The 24,870-nt window shown below is 36.5% G+C and overlaps 1 protein-coding gene across 1 annotated transcript; it reads right to left on the bottom strand.

Moving 5' to 3' along the window:
* Positions 1-352: 352 nt before the first annotated feature.
* LEMD3 (LEM domain containing 3) lies at positions 353-24,789 on the bottom strand. Its single transcript, XM_058189959.1, has 13 exons — positions 23,146-24,789; positions 18,627-18,661; positions 17,913-17,976; positions 16,098-16,165; positions 13,482-13,561; positions 13,150-13,298; positions 6,564-6,665; positions 6,198-6,300; positions 5,895-6,073; positions 4,729-4,810; positions 2,741-2,846; positions 2,580-2,658; positions 353-2,419 (listed from the first exon to the last, which is right to left on the bottom strand). Exons 1-13 carry the CDS (start codon positions 24,665-24,667, stop codon positions 2,256-2,258), a joined length of 2,733 nt encoding a protein of 910 aa, XP_058045942.1. The 5' UTR covers positions 24,668-24,789; the 3' UTR covers positions 353-2,255.
* Between the last annotated feature and the right edge of the window lie 81 nt (positions 24,790-24,870).

Below are 24,870 nucleotides of genomic sequence, written 5' to 3'. Positions count from 1 at the left end.
TTCAGAACAGTTTAGTAGTAAGTAGAAGAGGTTCTTTTAAAGGTTCTTCAGCTGAAGAAGTTTCTTGGATGAGAAGTGAAACGTCATCAAAGAAAGACCAGAAAGTCCAGTTGCCTCTTGAAAAAAGCACCTTTGGGACAACCATGACCTAGATGACTGAGAATCTCCATAGACATTTAATTAGAAGATTGTTGATTAGCTAACAGAGTAGCTGTTCACACTTAAAATACATGATAAAATGTAGTTGTCGTTTTGTATTTAACAATCATCCAACTTTCCTGTGCTTCCAACCAGTGCAAGAGTTGAAGAAATTTATTTTAACTATTATTATCCCCAGATGTTAAAAGACCTAAAGAACTGACACGAGTGTAAAAAGCCCTAATAAATCTTTAATTGGTTTTGTTTTGCTTTTATATTTTTACAGGACAAATTACAAACATCTGACTTTCTGAAGTGTCCATGGTATTATACACATTTCCATCTGTCTTGCAGGGAGGAAAACCGGTCAACATTTTAAAGATAAAATAGGCTACATAATGGTACAGTTTACTATAACAAATGTACAGGGTTTACACATAGTTTAGAAGAAGATGCATCTGCATCAAAAGGCAACGTTTTAAACTGCCACAATTTAATTTTACATTCACACTTGTAATAGGTCACAAAATGGTTACTAAGATCAGAACAATAAATCACTATGATGCACAAATACAGCAAAACCTGATTATATACACATAAATACATATACATGTATATTATACATATTTGTATATGTATATAGTAAGTTTCATGAAAAACCTAACAGACCTGTCAAAATCTACTCTCTTGTCAAAAATATGTACTTGTTCTTTGAGAGTAGAACTTTGTGTGGCTGATTATATTACATATATTTGTTAGCATCCTAGACAAAAACTGACCAAATTTTTTTCCAGATAAGAAACAGTCCATTATTAAATATGTTGCCCACAAAAAAAGCACAAGGATAAGGCACAGTAGGATTTTTCATTACACAAATGTGTGTCATGTTCATTTATCCATTAAAAAAAAACGTGCATTATTTGTGCAAGTTCATGCTGCAAGGTCGTATCTACAATAAAAACTGGACTATTTTTTTAAATCGTTTTCCATTCTTTCACCTATATAATATTCAACTGGATCAACACATTATGTTGCTTCAACAGGAATCACTATATCAAATTATTTTATATTTTCAGGTTATGTTTCAAAATGTTTTGTATTTTTTGTAATTTTAAAGGTGTAAACAATGCACACATTTAATATAGAACATATAAAAATCTCTATGTACTGTATTTCTACCCTCTATCAAGAATTTATTTCCAATATGTGCATTTTTTAAATTTGTGCACATTTAGGTAGCAAATTTTAATGGAAAATATACTCCCCATTAGTATATTTAAGAGATTTTCTTTTGTAGTAAATAACTTTTCACAAAGTGAGTACCTGCCAATTACTTCTTTATTGCTCACGATTTTGAATCCATTATCACAGTAACAATATTAGACCATTCACACAAAAATCATAACCATATATTTTAATATAAAACCTACAAAAGATATTTAACTTGTATCTAATACTTCAAGGTATTTGGCCCTTGGATAATAATACAGCCAAATTAAATAAAACATTGGTTATGAATAAAATAGGAAGCTTATTCACTGCTTTGAAGCAGACAAGTTACTTGCTGGTGCTGCCACCACCAATGTTTATATACAAAACCAGCACATCTGCATTCAGTTGTTTTCTGCTCTAAAACTACTAAAGCCAGCATTCTTCCCATTCCCAGATTGACACAAATAAAGTTTTACAGCAATAAAAACTAATTACTAGACAGAAATTAACACATCTATTCATCTTCCATCAAAAATTGTAGGTGGCTTTTGTTACAAAATACCCACAAGATTATTTCACAGGAAACTATGGAAATACAGTATCTCCATGCTTTTGGACTGTTATCATACACTTGTTGGTGCAAAAATTCAGCCATTATCTGAGAATGCTTAATAAACTCAACATTTGTCATGCAAAACATAATATGTTGATTTGCTTGGACTCTAAAACATTTTATAGCCAATGTTCTTTTAATTCAGTACTACCCATTACTCAGACATTCTAAAAAATGAGACTGAAAAATGATTAATGGAAATGTTAACATACAAAAAGTAGTAAAAGTGGAAGACAAGGCCAGACAGGAAAACCTCCTGCTGCAAGTCAACAGTTCTAGTACAATAAGTGTCTCAGGAGTTTCCCTGGTTGTTGGATGTGCCTGTCCGGAGACGAAGATGAGACATCGAGTTCATATGTGTATTTGATGGTTTCAGAGGAGCACTGCAAGCAACAGCCTGTGGAAAACGATGATGATACCGATCTAATCGCAGATACTTTACTGTTACCAACTTGCCTGGAGCAAAATATAATTTAAAACATTAGTATCAATTAAAAAATACAATGTGAATAAAATTAATTTTTACAAACATTATAAAAACACTGTCATGTGCAATATTTTTATTTAACAATTACTGATGCTTGCTGTTGAATTATTTGTAAGGAAAACTTCTTACCATCAAACCAAGATCCATGCAATGCTTTAAAAGCTTTTCCAGCATATTCTGGAGATAAACACTTGACATATACACAACCCTAGGTGAAAAAAAATTTTGGGTTGACATCCAGAAGAAAAACTAAATATATGGATTATATACTATCTTAAATCACTTTTTACCTCCCGTGAATTTTTGTCCACTGCTATGTGAACTATTCCCTCATTATCACTGCACTTTTCCAAGATTGCTTCTTGAATAGCCAAATGCCAATGATCACCGATTTCCCTAAAAACACGACACACAAATTTTGATTAATGCTTTTATCTTATTGTATTCAAAATAATACAGCAAACTAAAACAGAACTCAATAGATAGCAATTAAAAAGATAAAAAGAGTGGCATTCATATAAATCTGCAAAATTTAATAAACATATCAAGAAAAGGGTAATTTGAGTCTCAACTTTCAGTTTCTTATAACACAAATTATTAATGCCTCTACAGACAAGAAGTTTTTGATCTCAAGCAAGCACGATAAAAGTCTTCAACTCTAAAAGGTAAAAACAGCTTTTATTTTAATGTACAATTTACCAAGAACTTTACAGATCTCTTTATCTAAAACTGGCTACTGTATTCTTTTCACATATAGACCAAATCCAATTAAAATATCACTTCTACGACAGTGCATGCTAAAAAGTCCCATAACTTCCATCAGATATTGATATTCACTATCAAAATAAGACCCATAGATTTCAGAATACTGCTCGTAATAAATCTCACATTTCTTCTTCTGCCTTTCAATAAAAATATTTCATCATCTTTTACATTATCAGTAGGGGTTGTAATGCTTATTATTTTTAACATAGTTAACATTTAAATAATTTTAACAAAGAGTTGCAAGAAAAATGCTATGACTCAGGAAAGTCCCTGCCAATAACAATCATGAACTACAAGGAACAATAATTTAACTCAATAGATTGTTTTATCTTTAATTCTTAAACTAGCATAAAAACTATAATGCTAAGTAAATTAATTGGAAACTGGGTGATAGAAGAAATTTGTAGGGACAAAATAATAAAAAGCAAGGCTGTTCAAAACATTAAAAAGAGAAACTGCCAAGTACTCTAGTTCAAACAAACAGTTTTTCTTGAAAGCTATATGGGAAGCACTTCTCATTGTCTGGGCATGTTGGTGAATGCAGAGTCAAGTATCATCTGTGCATGTACACATGTGCATATTCATCCACACCCACAAAGAGAATTAAGAAAGCCCTACCCTTTAGCCCTACTGCAATATTGTCACATAACTTGGTAAGAACTCCGCGTGTAAGAGAACGCCAACATATCCATGAATTGAAAAAAAAATATTTAAAGAGGAATGGACCAAAAATACCTCCAAAGCCAAAATTCCTCCAAGTCAATATGCAGGACTGACCCAGGGCCAGGAAAGATTTAGTTTAGGTAAAGTTTGTTAAATCTAACGCTTTGCATACATTTTTCAACAAGGCAACTAATGTTAACTCTGTATTCACAGTTTTGTTTCTTTACCATAACTAGAAATTCTTCAACTAGGGCTGAGATGAAACTTAGCTCACATTGTAGGTCACAGAATTGCAGAATTACTGATAGTTCTGAAGCAGTGATGGCAAGCCTTTTTGGCAATTGATGCAGAAAAGGGAACGCGTGTGCACGCTCGTCTGGGCTGCAACCCAGAAGAACTGCCCAGAGCGTATGTGCCCCCCTGAAAATGAACTTCTGGTTTTCAGCGTGCATGTGTGTATGATGATCAGCTGGCCGGCGCACATGCTCACACAGAAAAATGGAAGACCAGCTCTTCCAGTTTCTAGCACTGCCGCATGCAAAAAGGCCAACTGATCATCGCACATGCCAAAACCCGGAAGAAGAATGGGCAATGCCGCACGTGCCAGGCGACATGGCTCCGCGTGCCACTTCGGAGACATGTGCCATAACGTTCGCCATCACGCTTCTAAAGGATTCACAAACTTTTTGCCATTGTATGTATGGTCACTAAAAAAAAAATGAATGCAGGGTATCAGAATACAATTCTGTTCCATCTCTCCTTTCCTAAACAATTTATTCTATATTTAAATAGATATTCCATTTGTATAAACATGAAAATTTTCTATATGTAAAGAAAAGAATATACTTACATTACTGGATCAAACATATTGCGAATCTTTAAGCAAGGGGTCAAACTATTTGGTGGTGAATTTCTTCTATCTAAATGAAATGCTACCAAATATATATGTATATGTTAGTAATAAATCATATTTTTCCATAACAAATATTTTAAAACCAATCTAATCCTTACTGGTTACATAAATTATAAGATGACTAATGTACAATGTAAATTAATGAAACTGTATAAATATAGAAATTCACTACCATAACATACATTTCAAATTACTGCTAGAAACAATACTATCCTCCATACAGTTTTACAATGCATTTTACGAAGTATAGTATTAAGTTTTCAGTAACTCTATTAGATAGCATTGTTGTGATTTAATGAAATAGTCCTTGGTACAATGGAAATTGGCTGTAGTACTGTATACCTCAGCTTTCCTCACATATACCTTAGCATTTGAAAGAAACAATCCTTTATAATAGCAAATAATGATAATAAAATGTATAAATGTATAAATGACTTGAACTAAAAGAGAACTGTGAGAAGTGGAAGAATCTAAAGGAAAATAGACATGCAGAAAGTACTCTTTTTCAAATGGATAGAGGCGTTATGTTCTATCTCAAATATAATATGATATATGAGATGACATGACATATATGATAATTTGTTCTGAAAACGATACTTTAGAAGGATGGAAGAGTATATATAATATATAATAAACAATTTCAGCTATTCTAATTAAAAACTATAATCACTATAGCCTAAACCTATCCTAAGATTCAATGCATTAGTAGGAAAAATAGAGGCTTTAACAGGGATAAGTTAATAAATAAACAATACAGATCTAATCAGCTTATTCTTAGAAAGATTCTCCTCTTAGCAGTGGCCCTATAATATATTGCTGGATAGAGGAATAACAATTAGAATGGGAATTAGACATAGACATCTACTGAAGTAACCCGCTAAGCCAGGCAACTTACCTAACAAAGACAACAAAAATCATTTTTCAAACTGCATATACACTACGGCTATTTACATTTCTGGCTACTGAAGAAACATACACAATAAATATAAAAATATAAAATTATATCAATATCATTACAATTGATTAAACTAGTGTTATCATTAACTGAAAGTTATAGTAAAGAGAAAATACTTCACAAAGTATAAATGTACAGTATTGCATACCTTGACCTTGCCACACTTTAGATGGCATGATTAGCATTTTATCACATGATGCAGACGGCTGTATCCATTTCCATACCATAAAATCAGCACCACCTATTCTTCGTGTTTCTGTGCGAACTCTAGATTCATTAGCAGCAAGGAAATCAACAGATCTTTTCCATACTTTTTCCATTTTTTTCCTGAAATATGCAATAAAAGAAGTTATTTTGATAAAATACTGTATTAACACGTATTAAGAATCTTTCCCCAACATTCATCTTTGAGGTTATAAACTGGTAAATATTTTTAATTCTTTGAACATACCTGTCTTTTGGTGCAATCAAAGAATCTCGAACATGGGGGATAGGCATATATGGTTGTAATTCTTTGTTTTCCTGACATGCTTCATTGTGAGATCTTAGAACATCTGAAAAATATTGTGTTAACTAATTGCTACATCAAATTGGCATCACAAGTTATCTAATGAAAAATATTTAAGGTTAACACAAATTACATTTTCTGTGATTAGGCATTAACTACCCTTCTGACAATCAGAGGTTACCAAAACACATTCTGTATTAATAGGGAGGAACAAAGTATCACAGTCCAACCTCTGAAAAGTCTCAGAATTATTTATATGACATGATACCAATAGTGAAGCACACTATTAAGAACTTAGTTAAAACTTACCTATAATTTTTACAATCATGTCATACATCTGCCTGGTCTCTTCCTCTTCTTTGTACCATCTATACTTCATATATTTTATGATTCCCCAAATCATTCCAATACCTGTGCCAAATAAAAACAGAAATATCTAACTAACAGTTCAAATGTTACAATTGTCAGTTTTTAGTTTATAAAGTATGTGGATTCAATGACACTTTAGCTTGAAACAAATATTTCTGGCATTCCATTGTCAAAACACCTACTTAGAACAAACCATTGTTAATTTGAGTGCCAATGCTTTGAGGATTCCATTCTGTTTTGGAGATATGGATTACTAAAGGTGTTCACTATTTAGATCCAAAGTGAGAAAGGCACTTTGGATCCAACATAGACCCTCTTGTTATACCTGCTGGCAGCATTTAGAAACCCAAGAAAAAGCAGTTTCTTTAAAGAACATCCAAGAATAACAGTAAGTGCACCTACCCTAGATCCAAAGCATTTTCCCCACGTAAATTTTAACGTTTCCCTCCTCTATTTATTGGAGTCTTGCCGTGCATTTTGTAATGTTTAAAAAAATCCCTTGGCCTTGCTTACTGAGGGTGGGTGGGATAATCAAGAGGAAGTGTGCTAGGGAACAGGTAGATGAAAGCAGCCATATAAGCAGCAAATTATCGATATCACTTTGGATATAATTCTTGTTAATGAAAGATTTAGACCTATCATGAGAACAGCTGAAAGAAACCTGTCACTTAAGACTCACTACTGTGCTTACACCTAATTATGTCTGGCTGCCTGAGGGTCTCTCCTATGGAAATTTAATTTTGGGCTTTATTTTTTATTTAAAGCAACTTAATAGAACGTGGATTAATAAAAGAGAAAGTCCAGTTGCCTTTTGAACAGTACCCTTGAGATAACCATGACCTGGATGATTGAGAATCTCCACAGACACAGAGAAAAAGATTCACATGACCTACCTTTCTGCTATTTAATTCAACTATTTTAAAATATAAAAGGACATTTTCTTTCTTTTCTGCCTCCAAAACCTCTCCTTCCAAATAAGTTCTATTTATCTCTTTGAGGGCATTCTTCCAACAAGGGTTTGTGTGAGAACTAACCATTACACTATTACTGAACTATTTACTATGCTTGGCTGTCTCTCCCCACTACCACTTTCCAGCAAATTTCAGCTCATTCTTAATTGATTAACAGAGGTGGAAGGGACCTTGTAGGTCATCTAGTCCAACCCCCTGCCCAAGCAGGAGACCCTACACCATTTCTGACAAATGATAGTCTAGTCTCTTCTTGAAAGCTTCCAATGATGAAGCTCCCACAACTTCCGAAGGTAAGCTGTTCCATTAGTTGATTGTTCTATCAGAAAAATTCTCCTTATTTCTAGGTCATATTCATATAAAAATCCTACCATCCAAATAAACTATGTCTGGGGAAGAGTTAAGAGGGGTAATCAAAGGAAAAGCCCAATCAAAAGGTAACAGGTCAAGGGAGACTGACTGCTACAAAGAAGCTTGTTTTAGCACAATGCTTGCTCTACTAATGCCCACAATGTTACTACAGGGCAGTGAACCTGAAGCAGGGATCAGTTTATGGAGAGAAGTTCTTAAATCTACAAAAACAAAAGATAAAGCAATACTGACTTTTTGCCTTAGCTAGCACACATCTCTCGAATAGCAATCCAGGAGAAAAGAAAAAAGTGATTGACAGGAAGAGACTGAAATTAGGGTGGGATTCACCATCATATCAGCAGACACACAGTTTGAACCTGAAGACTCACGCTATGCTGCCTGCAATCACTGCTAGGCAAAGGTGAAGGGGGGGGACTTCAACCTTAGGAACCTCCTCTGGTATCACCAAAGTATCTTAACACAACTAATAGTAGATAATCTTATACTAGCAGTTAACAGCAAGATACTTGGTCTCAAGTACAGCAAAGTGCCTGCACAGTAGTTAAAGTAGTTATGATCGAAATCCATTAGCCATGATATAAATGATCACAGAGATTATGATTATCCCTTTTTAAAATGGAATGTTTTGGATTCCAGTGTTTTCACTAGATGATTACTCTAATGTACCTCACTCCCTATTTCTATCAGGCAGGTGTACACCCAAGTGAAAAATGTCATGAATGCTATAATGATAAATTCTATCACAAGTTTCTACCTCGTAAATTTAATTTACACACAATACAGTGACAAATCAAGACAATCCCTTACTGAATCTCACAGTTGAAGAATTTAGGCCAGAATTACTTACACTACAAGAATGTAGCTCACAGCAAATTAAGCTGGCAATCCTTATGATTTAAACTGATATATTGACCATCATTTGTGTTGTAAATGTTGTACCTTGATGAACGTATCTTTTCTTTTATGTACACTGAGAGCATATGCACCAAGACAAATTCCTTGTGTGTCCAATCACACTTGGCCAATAAAAAATTATATTCTATTCTATTCTATTAAGTGATTGTGATTAAGACATCTGGATGGCCAGATCTTCACTGTGGCACCAACAAAACAAAACAAAAAAAGCAGACTGAGATGCAGTTTCCAGGAACAACTATAGATTGTCCTCTTAAGCTGTTCATTCAAAATGATCTGATCTGAAAATGACTAGGCCAAGATCATCCCAGGAGGCACTACAGTTTTCAATGGTGCTATATGAAGAAATACTATGCTGGCTATTTCCACCAGTCTATGAAAAGAGGGAACACTTTCCACTTTCCTAACAGAAGATTCTCACCTAGTAAGCTCACCTTTCCAATTTTATATTATGGCAAGGGGTCCCTCTGCAGACACAAAAAACATTCATTATATTGGTTTTGGATAGCTATGGCTTTTGTAAGTGTTGTAATATAATAATGTCACAACAGATGTAAAATGGCAAAAGGATCATACTGATTTGTTATGGTAGTCCTCTGCATATACTTGCATATGTTCTAATGCCTGCTAATGTGAAACTTTCAGAGTGCATTTAAAAATGCAATAATACTTGCATTTTGAGTACAAACTCTTTTCATCCCATTGTGCTTTATTAATGTAGAGCTAAGGGTCCATATAAGAAACTAAAAGGGATTGTATTGGTTTGGTTGTTAGTCGAAAATAGAGCATAGTTTTATTTGTTTTTATGATGAGCTATGAATATACTAGTGTCGGCAAAAATATTAGCAGTGGGAGTAGATGGCATTGATTTTTATACTGCTGTAATACTTATTAACACTAGTCATCCAATTAGGCACTACCAGTAAATGACAGTAGCAGCAAACAATTAAAGAAAACCCAAAGCATAATAATGGTGGACTGTCAAAGGTGGGAGATACTGATTCACGCTAATTGATGTGAGAGAATTGGCTCGTGGGAGGAATACAAATTTTTATTCTGTCAATTAAGACCTACCTGATTTATTTAGTTTTTTGCCATCATCTCTTTTACCAATTTTTCCAACTGGCAGGAAGAAATATGACTATTCTTTCTACCTACTGATATGGTTGTTAAGTGAACAGCAAGAAATTAAGAAAGTAAAACTATTGTTATTCAGTTTTCAACTTAACAGCAAATATTCAAACTGTTTTCAGGTTTTTTGTTACAATTAAGATGTTCTGATGTAACATTCTTAGTAAGTAACTTATGTAACTATATCCCAAGTTCAAAACAAGTTTTCCACTTCATGCATACTCCATAAGAAAGTATTTTACATACAACAGCACAAATTATAAATAGTGTATATATCAAGAATTATATTAGACAATAAATATCACATTTTAAATATAAAAATATTGAATTTCTTCAGCATTAGTACAGGTAGTCCTCGATTTGCAACACTTCATTTAATGACTGTTCAAAGTTACAACAGCACTGAAAAAAGTGACTCAAAAAAGAAACTGTTTTCACACTTATGACTATTGAAACCTTCTGACAAGCAAAGTCAATGGGGAAGTCAGATTCACTTAATAAGCATGTTACTAACTTAACAACTGCAGTGATTCACTTAACAATTGTGATAAGGTCGTAAAATGGGGCCAGATTCATTTAACAAGTGTCTCACTTAGCAACAGAAATCTGGGCTCAATTGTGGTCATTAAGTTAAGGACTATCTGTATCTTTTAAGTGTACAAAACACACTTAGATTACACATTTCTACCAGGGGTGGGTTCCAAAATTTTTTGCTACCGGTTCTGTGGGCGTGGTTTGTTGGTGGCCGTGGCTTGGCTGAGTGGGCATGACCAACTTGAAGTCACTCACGCAAGGAGGGGCGGCACCTTGCATAGACAGGGTGATTTCCTATGTACCTCCCCACACCCTTGGGCTGACAAAATAAAAGCCTGCCTGTCAAGCAGCCTGAACTGGAAAACCGGGGCGATCCTTCATGTCTAGAAAACCAGCCTTTTTTTTAATCGCCTCATCAAACCACAAACTCCTCCGATCAAGGCTTCGGTCTCTGAATAACGGCTGGAGGTTCCAGGCGCCCTGCATTTGGAGGGCTACCATCTCTTATATCTCTCGCAAACCTCACCTGGCACATATGTTGCCATATGTAGCTTGGGGGGCGAAGATGGCCTAAATTTTCCCCATCACCCCCTGCAACCTCCTCACAAACAGAAGATCTGGGTATTATGGGGGGTCTGGGAGTTAAGGGGCCTCAACGCAGCCATTGACAAAGGCAGAAAGGGGCCTTTTCAGTCCTGGGGGAGGCAGTGCCCCTCAACTGCCTTTCCACAGGCTTCTCAGCAAGCAGCTGCCAGGCAGGAGGACCGCCGCGGTAGAAGTGCCAGGTTGGACGAAGAGCGGGGAAGCGACTAAGGGGGGAGAGAGGGACAAAGCCCCCTTTACGTGGATGCAGGTAAAATAGGGGCAGGATTTTGACAAACTTCCCCCCCAGGACCAAGAAGAGATTCGTTTTCCTCCCACCCCACTTCCAAGAGCCTTCAACTTTGCAGCTACTGCTGCTCCTCACCTCTCCTGTCCCGGGAGTGGAACCAGGCGCCCTTTCCTCCCTGCCTGACGGCTGCAACCTCTGAGGAAAAGAGGCAGCACTGAAGCCCTGTCACCCGAGAGAGGATCATGGAGGGACACGTCACAAGTACGTCGCCCTCGCCGCCACTTCTTTTGCTATCGGCTTCTCGGAGCTCTTAAAATTGATCGTGAAGAGCTGGAAGACGTTTCCTTAGATCTCCACCAAACAAACTGTTGGAGCGTCAGCGATCTAAGAAAACGTCTTAGACTTAGGACTTGGAGGCAGACACCGCCCCCTGAGGAAAAGAGGCAAAGCCCTAGCTGTCACCTGGGAGAGGACTGTGGAGGGACACACACAAACACGTGTCTGTTGTTCCGCTGCTGCTTCTTTTTCTGTCAGCTTCTTGGCGCTTTTAAAGTCAATCGTGAAGAGCTGGAAGAAGTTTTCTTAGATCGCTGACACTCCAACAATGAGTTTGGCGGCGATCTAAGGAAAGATCTTCCAGCTCTTCACGATCAACTTTAAGAGCGCCCAGAAGTCAACAGCAAAAATAGCGGCAGTGGGGGTGACAGGGGCGTGTGTGTGTGTGTGACCCTCCGTGGTCCTCTCCTGGGTGACAGGGCTTTGCCACTGCCTTCCTTCACATGCGGTGCACATGTGCAGCAGCCCTGGGACATCCGGCTGCCCTCCCGCAGCACTGCTGATGCTGCTCCTCTCAGCTCCAACACAACGGTTCCGTCTCCCCAAATGGCCACCCAACCGCCCACCCACTGGCTGGACTGTAAAGCAGGCAAGCATGGCAGGGCCACCAGGAATGGAGCTAGATAGCCAGGCGGCCCCGACATGCTTGCCTGCCTTCCTGGTGGACCCCATGGCGAGGCCCGCTTGCCTGCCTTCCTCCCCCACCACTGCCTCTTTGTTTGGCTGCTTACCTTCCATGGCTGCTGGTCCAGAGTTGAGAAGGCAAGCTGACCCAAGTTTTCGACAGCCCCCAGCCAGCCACTGCTGCTGGAAAGCGGCTGGCCAGGAAGTCTCCGAAAAGGCTTTTTTGCCAGCCGCTTTCTCCGCAGGCTGCCGAAAAGTACCGGCGGAAAAAGCTGCTGCTGTCATGTTCTTCACGCATGCGCATCCCATTGGACGTACAAGGCAATGTGATGCGCAAGTGTGAAGAACATGGCGGCGACTAGCATGGCCGGGGCAAGCGAGCGGCAACCAGGGGACTGGTTCAGGGGTGTGACCAGCTGGCCATCACTAACGGTTCGTGAGCTTGGCCAAATTTTCACCAACGGTTCATGCGAACTGGTAGCAACCCACCACTGATTTCTACCCAACTAATTCAGGCAGCAATCCTTATATGTGCTACTTTACAAACTACTAAAAAGATATTTATATGGATTATTTCCTTATAATTCCTTCCTTTTATATTAGCATTTGGATGTAAGTTATTACATTATACAATAAAATGTTTCAACACAATGCTTACCAATTTCCTCTACTTTCATAGAGGGTACAGAATCTACTGAAAAAAATTGAATTGTCAATTACCATCACTTTTAAGAAATGTTATGTCACACAAGTATAAATTAGTTAGTATAAATTAATTAGTATAAATTAGAATAAAATACTAAATAATACTCACCTATCAGCAGAATGAATGATCTACAGGTTGCAGTAATAAATGCACGACGAAAACGACATGTAAGGGTCATCTGTGGCCTAGTTGATACTAGATACTTTATATCAGTTGTATCAGTTATAGATTCTTCATCTGAGCCGTTACCAACACATCTATAAAAGATAATTTATTGTTTTCTCATACTTATGATTCAGAACATAAACAAACTACAGAGTTGTACACTCCCTCTCCCTTCTATGGCTTTTCCTGTTTAATAACAATCTTATTCTATTATGATATGAAAGATAATCTATAATTTAACTATTTCTAGGAAAAAATGAAATAAAATGACTTACTTTATACCAACATCTTCTCCACTATTTAATAACCATTTCAGGGAGTCATTAAATGCATTTTCATATTCTGGACCTAAACTCTAAGAGAAATAAGGAAATCAAATAAAAATAAAGAAGACTACGAATTCTCCAGTCATTGCTCTATACTAAACTCAGTAATGAGAGATGTTGCAAATTTCCAAAGTAAATAAATGCTAGTACAATGTAACAATGCGATATAAAGCAGTCTAATAAAACTATAAATATGTACACATATACAAAATTCAATTATATTTAATGTCACTTTGTCATTAACTTTTAGATATTTTATCATAAATATAGGAATGAGAAAAACAATGTGCACAAATGCTAGATTATGATTTGAACATGGGCTTTAGAAGGACAACGAAACCTGTAAGAAACGGGAAACACTATGTACCTATTCTATCTGATAATTTGGTGACAAACTAGACAAATACTGTAGCTAAACTTGTTGATGATCTATTCTAATTGTATAGTGAGTATTCAATTAATTAGCTGTTCTTCAGACAGGTTTACTTTAATGCTGAAAGGGACCTTTTTCTCTTTTTCTCCCTGTTCCCTTTCACTGTCTGTCCTATTAGGCTTTAAAACTTTTGGCACAGCCCTGCCATGTCAGAGAGAGAGACTGGCTGAGCGAAGTGGAAAGTCGAATGGGGAATCAGTCTGGACACAAGAAGGCAAATCTGATTTTCTTTGAATGCCATTGAACCTTATCTAGTCTGACCTAGGTGCACATCACCAATCTGAGAAGACCAATTCAGCTTCCTGTATTCACTGTCAATCGCCACAGTCTGCCCCCATTTCTTTGTGCTCATTACCATTCAACTGATTTGCAGAACTAGGTCAGTGAGTGAAAAAAGGTTCAATGAAGCACAAAGGGATCAATCAGTAAGTACTACAGTTATAAAAGCTGACAACAGTGACCTGGACCTAACTGTAGTTATTGTGAGCTCCCGTGTGCTATGCTAACTGAACCTGTGATCTAACAAAAGCAATTAAAAAAAGAAAACTATAAATAGAAAAAGATGATAAAAATGTAACAATTCAGTTTCATGGGCTGGAGATTGAATTATTCCTAACCACTTCAGACTCAAAAGATTTTGACTGAAGAACATTCCTGACCAACAGGTTTTTGCTAAGAATTATTGGTAACATGGCATGGGGTAATAAAATGATTTTCAAATCACTCCATCACTCTTCCAATTTTCTACTATGTATGTCATAGTAGAAATACATAGTATGTATACATAGTATGTATGTATGTCATAGTGAAATATCGCAAAGAAACTGTGATTGCCTTGGGTTGTTCTATTTAATGCTCCATATTTGTGATTATCACTCTTTTCCCATAAATCATAGGTTTGCATGGATCTTGACTGAAAATAGCAGACAGCTTTTATTCCAAAATATTATGGAGTTTGATTTTAGAGTTTCTGGTAAAGGTGTGCAAACTGATTCATTTTGAAATGTATGGGATATAGATTTTTACAAAATATCATAATTTAAAGGTAGAATTGCTCGTTATAGGGCAAAGCAAGTAGAAGTGCCATTTCAAACTTTTGGGAAGTATATTAAATTGGAAGGACAGTAGGTCCAAATGTTTCCAAAACATTTGAAACAGTTGCTTTGTCCTTAAAATAGGACTTTGTACTCAGAGTAGGATGTTCTATGAAACTTTGCACTCAAAATACAGTAAAACCTTTTGTATATCCCGTCCCTATCTTCATCTGGAGAAAGAAATTTTAAGAATAATATACATCTATATATATAAAATAATATACATCTATATATATAAAATTACACACACACACACACACACACACACAAAATAAAAAAAATAAGGAACTGCCTTACCCTGAATAACCCGCCCTACCCATTTCAGTGGAAAGGAGGGCCTATTTTGGAACCTTTCAGCCAAAGAATTTTGGTTAGTTGCGTCTCAGCGAACAACCTTTTCTATTGTGACCCCAGCCTCTGGAATAGTCTTCCATCAGAGGTGAGATCTACCCACACACTCCTGGCCTTCTGGAAGAGCCTAAAGTTGATTATATTGCTTGGCCTGGGCCCCTGAGAGGGGCCTGCTACACTGAGGGTGGCTAATGGGGTAGAGAAGATTCTCATTCCCCAGGTTGTCCATCATCGTGGCTCGTAACTTTTAATATTTTATTCTAATTTTGTTTTTAGCACCTTTTAATTTTTTATTATATTGTAAGCTATCTAGAATCAATGTAATAGAGAGATGAGAGGCATAGAAATGTATTTAATGCTTTCATCCTTTAAAATAAGGTATATTTGCACATACTTAATATATAGAGAGCTCCAGATCAAAAGTTTGGCAGAATTTAGATGGCGTATTAATTTATCATCATACCAAAGGTTATAATAAATAAATTGATCAGACAAAAACATACATTTTTTTAAAAAAAGCATATACATTTAATATTTCTTGTGCTTAAATATGAATACTTAAAAATTCAAACTGACTTCTTACAAGCAAATACATTCATGCAATATACTATCACTATTTTTAACTACAGTTTTAAAAACTACAATTTTTAAAGAGTGGAAAATATATTTTAAAATTAAGTTGCTTACTTTTAAATAAGTAGCTGCTTCTTGGATGGAAAGCCCCTTTTTTACAGAATTTCCACATTCATGATCACCTGGGAAAAATAAATTTTCATTTACTGTATTTTATATATATAAAACAGAGAGATAGCCCACTTGGGCTATGTTGCATTTATGAGATAACTACGTCCTGACCTGTCTCTGCTATCTCACTTGTTTATGTATACTCTTTCATTCATTTACCAACCTTCCACTATCTCTTATTCAAAAACAGATAACTATAATCATTTTTCATCTACAGGTTAATCAATTGCTATGATATAAATGCTTTCAGTTAATTAAAAAAACAAAGTAACATAATTTTTTAAAAATGGGATTCATGTCTGTAGAACCAGTGGCATCAACAAAAAGAATAAAATATAATAATGAAAAGTATTTTTTTCTTTAAAAAGAACTAAATAATAAACTAAATAATATATAAAGTAAATAATAATAAAATAATATTACATGCACAAGATGAATTGCTCTTACTCATAGTCAGTGGTATTAGTCTTTAAAAGGATTGATAATTGGTTGTAATAAAGAGAGTGCTTTATTAAAGATTGAGCTCTCTATACTCGTCTCCATCCAACACATACACTTTAATTCAATCCTTATTTTCATTTAAATGTTTGATTACATTTCATAATATAATTAACAAAATGTGTCTTGTATTACATTAAAAATTTAGTAAGAAATTTGACTTTTCAAGATAGAAGATAGTGTCACAAAAATGGAGTTGGAGACCACTGCAAAGAATAAATTGCTGGCAAACTGATGGGGTTTTTGAACCTCTACAGACAAAGACAGGAAGGGAAATCACTACAAGTGCTCCAGACAATTGCTCCTCATGAGGAGACAATGGGTCTGGAGCACTGGGAGAGGATGGAAAAGCCATCTTACTCAAACCGCAACCAGTGAGTTTAAAATGACATTCTAATAACATTCAGATATTGCTTAGTATTACTTTGCAGCTATTAGAAAACTTTGGATTGACAAGTCTAACCACCAAGTAAGTCTGCCTTCAAACCTGAATGAAAATGTTAACTACATAGTAAGAACTTAAAAAATGTGAAATAAGCAAAAAGTCAATTAAGATTGAAGTTAGAAAGTTATAAATGGATTAAGGGCCCAGATAAGTTTGAAATTAAGATTTTGCAATTAATTATAAAGAATCCTTCCCATGGGAAAGTCAATTTGTTTTGAATTTATTCTAAGACATAAAAAACGATTTTTTAAAAATTGACAAGAGAAAAAATATTCTAATTAAAGGAGAAAAATACATAATCTAATTAAAAGCTACAGACTGATACAAAATATGGTAACAATAGAAATATTAAAACATACTGTTGAAAAAATAGAATTAGACATTAGTATCAATAATGTCAATGTTTGCCTCTCTGGATAGACTGGGTCCAAAAAGTTTTGAAAAAGAAGGAACAAGTTTATCTGTCAACACTGAGTATAAATATATTACTTCTGGCAACTCTTAATGTACTTACGCTGACGCCAAGACCGAAATGTGATGGTAGATAGGATGAAGAGATCATTGGTTGTAAATTAAGAGGTGGTGAAAAATTATTAAAATTGTTTATACTTTTTTCTATTCTTTTCCTTTGATGTTTTACTTGCTTTCTACTTCTTCACCTTGTATTTTTACTTTTGTAATTATCTTTAGTAAAAAAAATTTAAAAAGGTAAGAAGTTCATATTGTTTAGTCTCATATTTTGTTCCTGAAAGTAACAAAATACTGTATTACATTTGAATGTTTTAATTAAACTATGTATTAATTTTAAAGATTACCTGCCATTTGTGCCAACTTTTCATGGAGTCTATATAAACAGTTCATGAGAATTGATTGGTCTACCTAGAGAATTAAAAAAATGAATAAACATATTTTGTTCTAAGTGTTGTTTTTTTAAAAAAATGCCTAAAATCATTCATAATCTATGACTATTTAAAACCAAAAATGACGTTTTTCAACTAGGATTTTAATAGCACGTGATGAGTGAGCTCTTCACCCAGGCATTTAGTGTTGGGAGTGTGAGAATTCTCGCTATATCACACTTGCCATCTTTTATTTTTATTGATTTTCTTTGCTGTGAGACACCCAGAATAAAAGTTAAATAAACACATATTCTTAATATGTTCTACAATGCAGCAGAAACTGCTACACTTTAAAGAGATGTACCTTAACTTTCTGAAATACAGAAGTTTGATAAATTCCAGACAAAATGATTAAGTGATGTTCTAAGATGTGCATTCCAAAGTATATGCATGCCCAAGATTTGTGCATAAAATATTACTAAATTGTAGAATTTGCATTAACATCAGAGAGATATTTCAACTTCTCTAGTCACTAATATTGTCAAAAAATATAAATTCCTTATAACTGATATATCAAACAAACTGCAAAATTTGTAGAGGAAATTTACTTAATAATTTTAAAGCCAATAATCTATGTAATTTAAATAAGAGTTGTGATAAATCTTACCAATGTTATTAATTCATACTTACTTTTACATTGGGTTCTCCAACAGTTGGATTATTATCTATAAATGAAAAGAAAAATGAAATATTAAATATGCCAATTATTGTAATTACAGAAATATTCAGCAATCTCCTAAATGCAGCATCATGTTTTGCATCGGAAGTGACAGAATTCAAAACAGGTTGATGTGTCAATGATATCCAACATCTCTGTAGTATATCTTGGTAACTTCCTCCATTATATACTCCTTATTTAAATAGTAAAATATGTATTGCTAGTAAATAAACGTTCTCATACAAGTCAAAATGTTTAAAAGCATGCAAAATATAACCATATATATAGTTGCACAGATGTAATTCTCAAGGACAATACAAATTCTCACTCTTGGTGTCTAAATTAAAATAGTAATAAACGGTCATATTTGATTATTCTAAAGTAGACAAATTTAAAAAATGAACATAAAATGCAATTATCAGATATTGTAGCAAGTTAATTCAGAAAAGTCTTCTTCTGTTCAGCTTTGTACGCAAGTTGTCCATTTGGCAAAACCATAATGTGTACAATTTGAACTCAAAATGTTAAACTATTAACATACATTTAAAATCACCTTAAAGACAAGCTTGACTGCTGGTGATTTCATAAACACACCCATTCTATTTTCTTGATAAAACTGCTATTGCTTTCTTCCAGGATATTTTTGTTTTCTCAGTCTAGCCTACAGTTAAACATCTTATTTAGTAATAATTTATTATGCAGTTTTACCAAGACTCAATACAAATCAAAAAGGAAACAAAATAATTATGTTTTCCAATTAAATTATTTATATCAGCTAATCAATAAAACATTTTCAACAAAAACAAATGAACCACCGCACATATTTTAAAATGTCCTACAATACTCCATCATACAAAATATTTATCTGAACTCTATCATGATAAAACAATGAAATGACCAAGCCTCACACTAACCTACTAGCCAAATAAATAGTAGTTAAAGCACCTATAAAGGCCATCAGACTTTCATTGTGTCAAAGGAAAGGAGGAGTCAATTTAGTATTGATGGGGCAAGTTCCTGAAATCCTGGCGTCTGTGATCTTGGAAAAGAGAAAAGAAAGCTTTGCCCGATAAAATATAAAACAAAGCAGGGTTATAGTGCAATTAAAGTCTTGTCCCAGTGCCTGAATGGGAAGGAACAGCCTCAGATTAAATCCCTCCCACACTGATTTAGCCTTCCCAATGTTGGCAGTCTTTCATCTTTGGTTCTGAACTATTCTAGAATTGGGACTCTATTTGGCGATCTTCCTGGATTCTAGAAAGGCCTTATCTTTTCTATCAGTTATGCTCATTCCAGCACTAAAGCCTTCCTCGTGGTCAGTCAAGCCTTGGTCACCTCATGGTTGAGTTGCTTCAATATCTATAAATGGGAGTGCCTTTGAAAACCACTCAAAAGTGACAGATGATAAAAATATTGCAGCATTAGCAGTCCCACTGCAGGTAGCCCTCGCTTGCTACAATGGTCATAAACAGGGACATTACAATCAGTCCTTGAACTTGCAGCTGTTGCAGCATTCTTCTGGTCATGTGATTGTGGTTTGGGCATTTGTAAACTAGTGCACATTTATAAGGATTGCAGCATCCCATGGTCATGTATTCATCTTCTGCAGCTTTCACAGCTGGCTACTGACAAACAAAGTCAATGAGAAAGCCAAGGAAGCCACCAGTTTTGAACACAAGACATCACACTTAATGATGATTTGCTTAACAATCATTGATGGAATTGATGTATATCAGGCATGATCAAGGGTTTTTTCACTTTACAACCCTGTCACTTAGCAATTATTTATTTATTTATTTATTTAGAGTTAGTTGTTGCTCCCAAATGCAGTCAATAAGTGAAGACTACTTATATGACAATATATCACTGCTATGTGAGATACAGTGGTTACCATTTGACTTCAGGATGCTGGTTATAATGTATAAAGCTTTACATGGCATAGGGCCTAGCTACCGAATGACTTACTATGGCCTATAGCATTACCCACCCATCCTATATATGATTGGCTAGTTTTGGGTCCCATCACTGACAAAATGTCATCTATTGGGATCCAGGAAAACAGCCTTCTCTGATGCTTCACCTGCTCCTTAAAATAGCATCTCTCTGGAAATTAGCATACTGCTCACATTACCTAACTGCAACTGTCTCTTTAAAAACACCCAGACTTTCCCCCTTTCCCCTAGGCCTTGGAGATGCTGGGATAGACCACTTTGTGGATGTGTGGGTGTTAAGAATATGTATGGGAGATTTTGTTCAGTTGATTATTCTTTGTCAGCTGATTGTTAATCAAGATCTCAATGAAAACAAACTGGACAATCCAGGAGTTCTGGAGACAAATTGAGGGCACGGCAAAGAATGAGAAAGAGTTGAAAGACAACAATCTCTATATTTTCCATAATCAACTGGAGGCAATAAGAGAGCACCAAGATGAAATAGTCCATCATGGTTGACTATAACTGTACAGTGTTACAGTCTCACTGTATGAATGAGACTGAAAATCCTTATCATGAATCAGGACAATCGAAAGTATAAAAAATAATTGAAATAAGACTGATCCTTGTGGAATACCCATTACAAGGTGAAATTCTTGGGATTTAATCCTTTCAGTACTACAAAAAATAAAAATGGGAAGACAAAGACAAACTAATCAAGTGCTTAGCCAATTGTTTCCAAAGACTTAGGCATCAATATCTGATGCTTAAGTGAATCAAATCTAAAAGGATTAGGGCCATTATAAGGTGTCTGGTCTCAGCCATCAGAACTTCATTAAGAACTTGAAAAACTGCTTTTCATTAAATGACTTGGTCCAACCCATAACTAACATGACAGAAGGACGCTAGAAGATAAATAACAAATCAATTGTGAAGGGCAACTAAGAGCTCTGGATAAAATTGGGGAAGAGCACAGTAAAGTTAAAGAGGGATCCAAGAACATTTCTTTCAAGAAATCATGAAAAAGAACAATATTAAAACAGTCTGGGAAACTGCCAGTGGACAAAGAACAATTAACCAGACAGGAAGGTAATAACAGCATGAGATAAGAGAAAGGAAAGGGGGGAAAGGAGGTGGTGATATGGGGATATCTCATTTTGAAAGAGAAATAAGTTCAAATGCAGACAGAAGAAAAAAAGTACAACAAAAGAGAGCCCATGAAGGAAAGTAATAAATATCCATTACTGCATTAGGCAATTTTTTCATATCTCAACTGACACAGCTGAACTAGACAGAGATTCAAACACAGTTTTAAAATCCAATTTATTAAGCCAAATACTTCAGATAGGCAATTCTAGATTAAGAGAAGATCTATATAATAATTTAAAGTGAGTGCTTATAGCAATGCAAAATCCAAATATAATTTCATCTCTGTAAATAATTATGCACCTGAAAGACTCAAACAGCAAATTAAAAACTGTGGTTTCACTTTTAAGTCATCTTTCCACTATGCTAATCATAAATTTAAAAATGAAGCAAGGCATTTTCCTTATCACGAAGCAACATTTAAAAAACTTGAAATTATAAAGCAAAGCACATGGGGGAAAACCAAAGGCAAACTAATATTTTCAAAACCAAGAATTAGACCATTAATATACTCAATTGTAAAAATTCACCTCAAGTATATTAATGGTCTAATTCTTGGTCTAATACTGCTTTGTCTTTAGTGGGAAAAGGAAAACACTTTTCTGCTCAGATATACTGAAGTCAACTGTGCTTTATTCGAAACACATATAAGTACTGCTTTAAATTAACTAGTTCATTTTGCTCAAGAACTTCCATTGTTAAAACCCTTCAAATAAAATCAAACTTGTCACTAATGATCAAAAATAATGTGAAAATGCACTTCAAAGGATAGAGAATTGTCAGAGGAATAAGTTCTAAACTTATTAGCTTCTAGATCATTTAATGCATTACAAAGTGCTACATAAGGAGTACAAGGATTTTGTTTTGATTATGATTATGCAATGTAAACATGTATACTATATAATTCTTTCATACATTTATAAATTAAAATATTTCATGTGCAAATCTTATGAATAAAAGCTTTCTAAATGACATTAACCAATATATTTTGAGTGTCAAAAAGTCACAATCTTTGGAGCACATTATTTGATCCAAGCAGACCATCAACAAGATAGATAGATAGATAGATAGATAGATAGATAGATAGATAGATAGATAGATAGATAGATAGATAGATAGATAGATAGATAAAAGTGTATTTGTTTTCATATGTTTTCACGGGTATAGGTATGTAGGTCTTGACATATTCGGGTCTTTTCCCGTGTAAGGTTACATGGGAAAAGACCCGAATATGCCAAGAGCTACATAAAAGTGTATATATACACTTTAAAAACAGTCACCGTCAGTATAATAAAATATGTAACTTGGATGTAATAGAATATGTAATAGGATTCCCAATTAATGTTTAGCACGTTATTTACTCAAATGGCAGGTAATGTCACAAAGAACTATTGCTCTCCACCCTAATACTTACTCTCAATTCTCATATTCTCAGCTATTCCAGATCCTCTCATTCTCAGGTAAGTGAATCCCAACACCAGAAAGAACAAACATGCAGCAGTTAAGAGGAACATGGACAAATAATGAGCACTGAAACTTCCTGTGGTGGATATTTCTTCTCTCTTAAACTGCTGCAACAGATCCTCTTCAGGTTCCGAAAGCTTTGGGTTGTAAGAATTTTTCAAATATGTATGATTGGAACCTGTATGATTGGAGTGATTAATTCTAGTGGATGCTGAGCTGGTAGCACCTGAAGCCAGGCTACTGGTAGCACTGTAAATGCTTGGTTCAATACTGTAGCCCCCGATTGCATCAGGGAGAATATGATTGTTGGCTGGTTTCCTACTACTGCTTAAAGGATCAGTTATTTTGCTATGATCTATGTCAGGTAGCAGTGGCGGCAGTAACAGCTGATTGGCTTTCTTGGAAAAACTGCCGCGGTATCGGGGGCTAAGTGGATTTGAGTCCAGATAATCGCCATCTCCTCTGGCTGATAGTATTTCTTCTTCTTCCTCCTCTTCCTCCTCTCGCCTGTCCGCTCTTTCGGCGTTTTTACTACCGCCGGCGGCCCCAACATTCCCCGCAAAGCCACTGCCAACCGCAGAGCCTTGCCCTTGACCCGCCTCCAGCAAGCCGTCGCCGGCTGCAACACCTCTGCGAGCGGAGAAGGGGTTGACCGATTTACAAAGATTCTTCCTGTAGACATAGTGGCGAGTAAGGGACTCCTCCTTTAGCCCCTGCTGGGTAGCCGCGACTTCGTCCTCTTCCTCCGAGTCCGAATACTTGTCCCTCATATTTGCGCTGCCGGAGGTGAGCAGCCTGTTCCCGTTCACAGCTCGGCTCTTGCATCGCTCCCGCCTCGGCTCGGCCTCCTCTTTCTGGGCGTCCTCCTCGTCCCCGGTCGTTCTCTCGCCCTCCGTCTGCTCCCGAGTCCCCGCCGTGACCGTCGCCCGTCTAGCCGTCGCTCCCCACCAGGCATTGGGCTTCCTGCGAGCCGGCGACCCTGCCAAGGCACTATGATTGAGACAGGCGGCGCCCGACGCGCCTGCAGGCCTCGGGTCCCGACGTGAGGCTGAACCCCGTTCCCTCCGGCTGGCAGCGGCGCCAGCCTGGCCCCTGGGACTGGCCTCCACATCCGATTCGTCAGAACTGAAGCCCAGCAGGACTTTGCCACCGCTTCCGCCGAAGGGAGTTGCGCGGGCCCGGACGCCAGCGCCGCCAATTACTCCGGACAAAGACGAGAGGTCGGGGCTGCCCAACCGAGCTCCCAAGCCGCCGCCGCCGCTTGCCCCCGGTGTATTGTTGTTACTGTTCCGGGTCTTGTTGGCTACAACGCCGTGGGCCCCAGACGTCCGCTCTTCCTCTCGCAGCTTCTTTAGCTTTTTTATGTAGACTGGCCTGGTGCTTTCCGTCACCGGTCCCGGCGAGAAACCGAGTCGCTTCAGTTCAGAGAAAAGCTCCTCATCGGTGAGCTGCGCGGCAGTGGCCGCCGCCATTTTGCTCCTCCAACACCCGCCGTGGCCGCTTCCTACCCACGCGCCGAACTCCTGTCCCCGCCCAGGGGATATAGTCTTAATGGTTCCCCAACTAGAATTCTGGCTCCACTACTGCAGTTGACAGTTACCGCCATGTTGGGGGCTGCAAATGCATAAGAATGTGCTAGAAATGTGGATTGCCCATCTCACAGGATTCAAAGCTT

This window comes from Ahaetulla prasina, chromosome 7 (genome assembly GCF_028640845.1).
Source record: "Ahaetulla prasina isolate Xishuangbanna chromosome 7, ASM2864084v1, whole genome shotgun sequence".
Lineage (NCBI taxonomy): Eukaryota > Metazoa > Chordata > Lepidosauria > Squamata > Colubridae > Ahaetulla > Ahaetulla prasina.
The sequence above is the reverse complement of the archived record's forward strand: the minus strand, read 5'-3'. Positions and strand labels throughout refer to the sequence as shown.